The 9,232-nt window shown below is 44.2% G+C and overlaps 1 protein-coding gene across 1 annotated transcript in view; it reads left to right on the top strand.

Moving 5' to 3' along the window:
- Nucleotides 1-953: 953 nt before the first annotated feature.
- The window catches only part of TM4SF4 (transmembrane 4 L six family member 4), a 28,025-nt gene continuing 19,746 nt past the window's right edge, over nucleotides 954-9,232 (top strand). The window contains exons 1-2 of the mRNA XM_052647656.1: nucleotides 954-1,127; nucleotides 1,834-1,923. Coding sequence (XP_052503616.1) covers nucleotides 954-1,127; nucleotides 1,834-1,923 — 264 coding nt within the window. The remainder of the gene's footprint in view (nucleotides 1,128-1,833; nucleotides 1,924-9,232) is intronic.

Raw genomic sequence — 9,232 nt, 5'->3', positions numbered from 1 at the left:
TCCATCTTACCTCCTCTTACACTTTCTAACTGCTCTTTTAACTTTGTCCAAGCTACCTCCAATCCCCTCATCAATATTTTTCCTCTCTTCCACCCAATACCAACCTCCCTTTCTCCTTACCTTTTTCAAAGATGGAGCTTTTTATTCCTGCATAGAAGATATAGCTGAACAAGTTGATTGGGAATGATTCTTGCTAATTCTATCATGCCAGGTAGGGAAGAAAATAGAACCTAATGGAATAGCAGATATAGAAATAGAGCAAGCAGACAACAAAATAAATAATCATCCTGATTTTGTCCTTTAAAAAATTCCTGTGGGCCCGAGCTCAAAAATACCCAACTAGACCATCAGACTGCTATTTTCCTATTGAGGAAAACAGAAGCTCTTTCAAATAACTCTTTTGCATTCCAGGCTTTCAGCGGAAAAGGCAAAGACATGCACTGTAGACCATTAAGTACTTAGGAGACATGATTTTAGCTAGGATGTAACTCAATTTTACTGTGATTTATAAAGAGCCTGGGGAAAATATTTCTTGATTTGGGCAGGCCATTGTCAGATTTAAGGTGCCGTAGGCCCAGATGCTGTTTGTTCCAGCCCCAAGTTCGATTGCAACAAGGTTGAGTGTCTTGTCTGTGCTGGTGGATTATTAACAGAGGTTATTGGTCTCCATGGCAAAATGATTGCAATGAACGTAATCTTATTTATGAGGGTGCAGGGAGGGGAAAAAAGAGCTTCAGGTCAGGGAGAATATAAATGACCATAGCCACTGAGGTTCTGTTACATTTGAGAAGCTGAAGCAACTCCCAGGACACAGCTCACAGGCTGATTTCGCTTCTCGGCTCCAAAATAAGAATTGATTTGGGGACAATTGTTACGACTCTGCAGCCGATAACTTTGAAGAGAGCCTGCGAGGAAGGGGGCTTGATCACACACCGACATCCCGTATCCCCAGCATGTGCACTGGGAGCTGTGCCAAGTGCCTGGGGGGCACCCTCATCCCCCTGTCTGTGTTTGCCCTCCTCGCTAACATCCTGCTATTTTTCCCTGGAGGAAAAGTGATAGACAACAATGACCACCTTTCCGACGAGGTCTGGTATTTTGGAGGAATATTAGGAAGCGGAGTCTTGGTGAGTAAGGAAACCTTAACATCTCCCCCCAAAGATTTTCATCCTATCTTTTTAAAATTGGGTACTTACTGAACAGGAAGAGATTTAGTTGCTAACAAAAGCCCAAGAACTGCATGATGAAACGTTAAGTGCCTCAGTTTTTCCCCTTCCTCATAGGGACCAGCCAAGGAATCCCCAGACTTAGGCTGGCAGCTCCCATGGGGCAGTAGACTTCCCTGAACCAAGCTGAGTGCTACAGAATTTATTTTAACACGATAATGATAGGGTGCGGGGTTGTGGGGGGTTGGGGAGTGAATATATTTTTTCTAGTAAATTCATTGAAAACTACCAAGAGAAACAGGTGTTAGTGAATTCCTCTTCTAATTCTTTGGTAATGATTTCTTTATCCCTTATTTCCAACATAGACTAGGAACTTCTGGTTTAGAGAGAGAAAAACTCATGTTTCATGACAATCGAGGACAAGTTTTTTGTCCTTCTCCTAACCCACCATGTAAATGGAAACTCAGTGTCAGATCTTGGTATATTGCCTCACTGGATTTGCAGTTAGGCCAAATAGAACCGAAATATTCCATAACACCCACCAGCCAGACTCCATTAGCTGTTGGCCCCCAAGTCCCAGGTTGGAGATGTGGCTCCTCACACAGGCAGGCAGGCACGGGGCGCCCCCTTCACGTGCCAGCCCACAAGGTGTTTCTTTTGCTTGTAGATGATCTTTCCTGCCCTGGTGTTCTTGGGCCTGAAGAACAATGACTGCTGCGGGTGCTGTGGCAACGAGGGCTGCGGGAAGCGCTTTGCGGTGAGTGCCTGCGGAGGCTGGGAGCGGGGAATCAGCCACCAGACCCGCTCCAGGGGGCACGGCCTTCTCGTGCTGGGCATTGAGGGGATGAGTTACTAGCCCCAGGCAACACTCTGAGGGCAGCTGGTACAGGGATAATGATGGGATTCTTGCTGGTGCAAAGTAACAGTAATCATAAATTTTTAAAACCATAGCCCTCCTACTTATAGAATATGAGTGTCATTCAAAATGTTACTAGCAGTCAGGGATATCAGAGCTGGAAAACTGCAGTGATGCCATAGAAAGAATGAAGGCTTGAGGCTTTCCCTGGTGGTCCAGTGATTAAGGTGTTGTGCTTTCAGTGCAGGGGGCATGAGTTAGATCCCTGGTCAGGGAACTAGGATCCTGAATGCAGCACAGCTTGGCCAAAAGAAAAAATTTTTTAAAATAAAATGCTAACTAAAAGTATAGCTTAATAAAGAAAAGACTGCAGGCTTGGAAGGCAGAGATTGGGGCTGTGACTGCCTCTGCCGCTGAGACGCCCTGAGACCTTGGGCAAGTCAATTCCCTTCTCTGGCTCTGTGTTGCTTCATCTGTAAAAGTGGGGCTGGGACAGGATAACGGATGGTGACTTCTCCTGATAGCCGCCTAAACTCTCCATCTATGCCCCTGCTGGGATCACTGCCTCAGAGGCTTCGCACTTCCCTACCTTTACCCTCGTTTTTCCCCCAGCCTTCTGTTTCCTTTCCTGTTTCCTGGAGCCATCCATCTTTAGTGGGCAAGCTACAGAAAATAGGCTTCACCTTTCCAAGCTGGAGTGGGAAGGCTGGGGGTGGGGTTGAGTCCCATGTCCTCAACTGGGGTGCTCTTTGCCTCCCTCTGCCCATCTGTTAAGATGAGGAAGTTGGACTAACTCAGAATTTCCCAAGGACAGACAAGCTCTGCTGACACACAGATTTGCTCTGTCTTTCAATAATACAGAAAGTTATTTTCTTTTAATTCTCCTTCAATCCTCTTAAGTCTATCAAGAAAACTCTTACTTTGATGGAAAAAAGTCTTTGCTATTTCTAATTCTCTGTAATCTCCCTAACAAGTCTCCAGCTCCAGGAATGCGAGAAACATTAACTAGAAATTCAATAATATTGTGTTTATGTGTGTTGATGATTCGAGCTTTTCATTCATAGAGGTGATATAAACGAATAAAATAGAGAGCTGATTTAAAGAAAAATATTGAGTTCTGATACATTGATGTGGCAAAAATGAAGAAGGCTGAGCCAGAATTACTGGCTGGATGATGGATCAACCAGCACTTGATCTAATCTCCAGAGTCAGTTGTCCATCTAAAAGAACCCCAATGATAAATTATACATTCCTACCTTTAACCTCTAAAAGGAAAAGTATTGCAACCTATCCTGAAACATAATCATTTCTAACATTTCTTATCATTATTTCCTCATCTAGTCAACTAAAAAATATCTGTGCTGTGCTGTGCTTAGTTGCTCAGTCATGTCCAACTCTTTGCAACCCCAAAAACTGTAGCCCGCCAGATTCCTCTGTCCATGGGGATTCTCCAGGCAAGAATACTGGAGTGGGTTGCCATGCCCTATTGAATACATGCGAAGGGCTGAGGCTGGTGCATTGTGAATACCATGATGCTTTTCCACTCGAGATCAAGGATCATTCAAAGAGAATGTTACCACTTTTCAAACACAATCAAGCATTATTATAGCAACATTTAAAATCATTATTGACAAAAAGATGCAAAAATCAACCACAATGTATTTTATACAATTATGTAATTTGATGCAAATTACAAATAATTATGTAATTTGATACATTTGATTTTTAAAATGTGTTATTGTTGTTGCTGCTTAGTTACTAAGTTGTGTCCCACTCTTTTGCAAACCCAAGGACTATAGCCACAAGGCTCCTCTGTCCATGGGATTTTCCAGGAATACTGGAGTGCGTTGCCATTTCCTTTTCCAGGGGCTCTTCCCAACCCAGGGATCAAACTCCCATCTCTTGCATTGCGGGTGAATTCTTTACCACTAAGCCACTAGGGAAGCTCCAGTGTGTGTTATATATAATTATATTTTCATATACTTAATGATGAAAGAAAGAAGTAAATATGTAACTCATTTTCTCTTTGAAATCTAATCCCATTACACCTTGTGGATTTGGGGGTAATAAATCAGAGATGAGAATTTGAAAAAAAAAAAAAAAGAGCAATTAAGGAAATTGGATGAATTACATAGAAATCTAACAGCTCATTCCCTGGTGCTGAGAAGAAGGCTGAACATCAGCCAGTACAAAACCAGGGGCTTTGTTTCATTTTTGTTGTTGTTTGTTTCACACATAATCACAGTGAGAAGGGAAACAATATTCAAAGTACTGTGCAAAGCATGTTTTAAAATTAGATTTGTGTGAAATCCGAGAGGAAAGCAGAAAAATTATCAAGCACAGTTGAATATATACAATCTGAAACACGTGGTCTGCTCAATGCAAGTCATCTGACTGGGGTCCCTCACCTTTCAAGGGGGATCCGTTCTTGATGTAAGTTGAGTACAACTCCTTCCAGCCACTAGCTAACTGTTCACAAGGGCAGTGCCCTTCAAAGGACCAGCTCTGCCACTTGGAAACCAAAGCACCAGCCACAGCCGCCCTGCACCAGGGGTGACCACTCTCTAAGTGACCAGCAGAAAGATTTCTTGTTTTGGGTTCATTTGTTTGTTAATCAGCTGCCACCGTTTAAAAATAGATTTCGCATATACACAAAAGAAATCTAGATATCTTACTTCTTTTGAAAAACAAACAAAAAATAACCTGGTACTCCTGTGCCTATATTTTGGCCAAAAAACATCCATCAGTCTGCAATGCAGGAGACATGGGTTCAACCCCTGGGTCGGGAAGATCCTCTGGAGAAGGAAATGGCTACCCACTACAGTATTCTTGCCTGGAAAATCTCATGGACGGAGAAGCCTGGTGGGTTATAATCCATGGGGTTGCAAGAGGCAGAAATGACTAAGCGACTAAACCACCACCACCTGGGCATTACTGAGCTCTTTGCCCACCCCAAAAGGTCACAGGGTTCATATCCCTGCTTTAGATGTTTCCTTAATGTTCCAAGGCTCTGACGCCATAGTCAGTTTTTAAAGAAAGGTATTTACAAACATGGAGGACGGCATGGCAATCCACTCCAGTATTCTTGCCTGGAGATTTCCCCATAGACAGAGGAGCCTGAAGGGCTACAGAACATAGGGTTGCAAAGAGTCAGACTTAGCATGCATGCATGCCTTTACTAACATTTTATCATACAAAAAGAAAAATCCCCTGCAGCATAATTTGATCGGTTCTATAATGCTAAAGATTTGAATTATTTTTCAAAAGGCTCACAATATTCCCTTCCAGGTGTATAAGGAACACTGGGCTTCTGAGAGCATCATGTAAGAAACCCTATTGGGTAGAAAGGCCTGTGAGGCAGGAACAAACTGGGCCAAGAGCCGCTGAGCCAAATCATGTGGCTGTCTTCATAGCTGTCTCTATCATTTGTTTCCTGGTCTGTCTCTCTCTTCTTTGTTCAGTCTTTCTGGAATATTCTTCAGAAATTAGCTGCATCATTCTTTTTTCTTTCCTTGGGCAGTAAAACCAGGGCGTAGGAATCTATAGTGGAAGCAGGACGTGAATGCTGTAGAGACAATAAGCTGGAAAAAAATTTTTTTTGAGGTTGCCTAATTGATGATTTCAGGATGAAAGTAAAAAATGAAGGCTAAACATTATCTGAGGCAGAGAAAGACCTAAACCCTGTCCCTGAGATTTGCACTCTTTTAAATAAATTAGGGTAAATAAGCAGAGAAGGCAATGGCAACCCACTCCAGTACTCTTGCCTGGAAAATCCCATGGGCGGAGGAACCTGGTAGGCTGCAGTCCATGGGGTCGCGAAGAGTCGGACACGACTGAGCAACCTCACTTTCACTTTCCTCTTTCATGTGTTGGAGAAGGAAATGGCAACCCACTCCAGTGTTCTTGCCTGGAGAATCCCAGGGACGGGGGAGCCTAGTGGGCTGCCGTCTATGGGGTCGCACAGAGTCGGACACGACTGAAGCGACTTAGCAGCAACAGCAGCAGGGCACGTAAGAGCTGAGAAAAAAGAGCCCTGGGACAAAAGCTGCAAGAGGAGGAGACTTTCAAACCGGGCTTTGAAAACCCTGGTCTTGGTGTGTGGCTAGGTCTCACCCTCCTGCTCCCAAACTAGAGGTGTCCTAGGAGCTGATCTGTCCTCTAATCCATTAAAAAATAAAAATAAAAAAAAAATTGACCTCTCAGGGTCCATTGGGCTTCCCCAGTGGCTCAGCAATAAAGAATCCACATACAATGCCGGAGACTCACGTTCGATCTCTGGTGTGGAAGATCTACTGGAGGAGGATATGGCAACCCATTCCAGTACTCTTGCCTGGGAAATCCCATGGACAGAGGAGCTTGGGAGGCTACAGTCCATAGGGTTGCAAAGAGTCAGACGCGACTGAGCATGCGCACACAGGGTCCAATGGGACAGCTAATTCATTTTATCAACTCTTTTCTGTTAAGTATGTACTGTAATAAGAGCCTTTAGAAAACCTTGGCCTTAACTCGGAGGAGTGTCTCTAATAATTGGCCTGATAAAGGAGATATTTAGAGGCAGACAGGCATTTCAGCATCCTGAAAGTATATCATGCAGATAAACGCCCACCCCACCCATAGGCAGAGCCAGATAGTGCACTGATCGGTTCTGAAGGAAGAGCTTGATCAGGTCATAAATTCATCTATTCAGTGGAAGTCAGCACTTCTCCCCGCGTTCGACTCGGCTCGCCAGCGACCCCTAGGGACGCCTCCTGGTTGAGCACTTCTGACGTCAGTACTTCCTGAGGCCAAGAGCACTAACTGCTGACAGCAGCCTCCGCATTCCTTGTATGACCGTTAGTTTGAAGGGGATTTAAGAAAGCCCTTCTCGTGAAACAATGATCATAAAAGAAGAAATGAAGTATGAAACCCTATTTCTTCTCTCAATGTTCTTTGTTGCAAAACCCTCTGCTGTAAAATGGCCAATGCCCGTTGCTACCTGTCATAAGGTAGGGCTGGGAAAAAAATGTTCTAAGCGCTAGAGGAGGTAGTACCAAGTGCCTGGGGTACTGGGGGCTCATGGAGCCTTCATAAATGCTTGTTGGATGAATGAAGTAAGTGAATCTCCTGGGAGGATTTCAGGTCATTTCCGTACTTTCTCAGGCTCAATTCTAACAATAGCTCTTTGAGGTAGACATTCTATTTCTCATTTTATACTTATAAAGGAAACTGAGGCTCTTGCAAGTTAAGTTTCTGACCACCACAAACTACCCCCTCACCCCCAATCTGTATTCCCAAAACTGAGTCAGAAAATAAAAGGAGGGCATGAATGTTTAAGTGAAAAAATCAAGTAATCTCTATGTATCTCCTTTCTGAAAGAAAACTTCATGCCCACCAGAGATGTTTCCCCAACATGTTGCCACTGCCCAAGCCTTGAAATATCCTGTCTCCTAAACCACCCACTTTTCCCCCCTTCTCAGTGCCCCCCGCCCCACCTCCACACCTCCTCCAGGTGCTTCAGCTGACAGAACAACCCACGGGCGGGGGCAGAGCTGGGGTTGGACCCCACCTCATCTGCCTCCAGAGTCTGATAAAGAGGGAGGTCTTAAACTGACACCTGGTGATTCGAGAGCATTCTCTTCCACTTCAAGGGAAGCATTTACAGCATATACATTAACACATGCTTCTTTAGAAATGCAAACTGAAGGTGTGTGTTGAGCGACCAGAAGACAGCCTGTTTACTTTTCTTTTTCTCCCCAGAGCTAAGCTGTTTGTATTTGTGGAAGTTTAGGCCTGGCGTGCTGTGATTCATGGGGTCGCAAAGAGTCGGACACGACTGAGCAACTGAACTGAACTGAACTGAACATGTGAGGCTCTCTCACATATAATTATAAAATTATAAAATTTTATAATTAAGACATTTATCAAGTGATTGTTAATGTCATGGAAAATTCTTCAAACATTGGAAATAGGCAAGAGAGATCTCTGGGTATCCTCCCAGTGACGTACTGTGCTGTGCTTAGTCGCTCAGTTGTGTCTGACTGTTTGTGACCCCATGGACTGTAGCCCACCAGGCTCCTCTGTCCATGGAACTCTCCAGGCAGGAATACTGGAGTGGGTTGCCATTCCTTCTTCCAGGGGATCTTCCCAACCCAGGGATCAAAGCCAGGTCTCCTGCACTGCAGTCAGATTCTTTACCAGCTGAGCTACCAGGAAAGCCCCAGAGAAGTGCTAGGCATTATCTAATAGCCTACCCCACCATGGGGTTATCTGATTTTCTAGACATGTGTACCTTTGATTCCCGATTTACTATTGATTAGGCAATCTTACATGTTATATTCTGGGAAAGAAAGTGAAAGTCATGTCTGCTTCTTTGTGACCCCATGGACTATACAGTCCATGGAATTCTCCAGGCCAGAATACTGGAGTGGTTGTCGTGCCCTCCTCCAGGGGATCATCCCAACTCAAGGATCGAACCCAGGTCTCTTGCATTGCAGGTGGATTCTTTACCAGCTGAGCCACAAGGAAAGCCCAAGAATACTGGAGTGGGTAGCCTATCCCTTCTCCAGTGGATCCACCTGACCCAGGAACCCAACCGGGGTCTCCTACATTGCAGGTGGATTCTTTACCAACCAACTGAGCTATCAGGGAAGCCCGTGTTCAGGGAGACAGGTAGTTATTCTTGAACCTTATTTTACTGAAGAAAAAATGGAGATCTTAGAAAGATAAACTTCCCAATGTCATGAGGGAAGAAACAGGAATCAGACCTAATCTGGGACTTCCCTGATGGTCCAGTGGTTAAGACTGTACGCCTCCAATGCAGCTGGCACGAGATTGATCCCTGGTTTGGGAACTAAGATCCCACGTATCTTGTTGGGCAGCCAGAAAACAAAACCCAGATCTGTCTGCCTGTACCCCATGCCCTTGGCCACTACACAATAGAGTCCCCTCTTTACTAGTTATTAATTTAGAATAGGAAAAACATGTCCATAGTACAAAAACTACAAAGGAAGTCACACATTCCTGACTCTATAAAGTTTGGCAACGCCTTTCCTCAGAGGTTAGCAGTGTTCCCAATTATTGTGTCTCCTTCCAGAAATATTCCAGGCCTTTTGCCTGTTTACTTTTAAAAAGCTTCAGTTTAGAGTGCCTGCTCCCTAACATATTCAACTTTACTTTCATAATTTCTCTTTTAACTTGAAAACTTTTGTGTCATGTAACCCATGGTAAATGA

The sequence above is a fragment of the Budorcas taxicolor genome, chromosome 1 (assembly GCF_023091745.1).
Source record: "Budorcas taxicolor isolate Tak-1 chromosome 1, Takin1.1, whole genome shotgun sequence".
Classification (NCBI taxonomy): domain Eukaryota; kingdom Metazoa; phylum Chordata; class Mammalia; order Artiodactyla; family Bovidae; genus Budorcas; species Budorcas taxicolor.
This window is presented reverse-complemented; position numbering and strand designations above follow the sequence as displayed.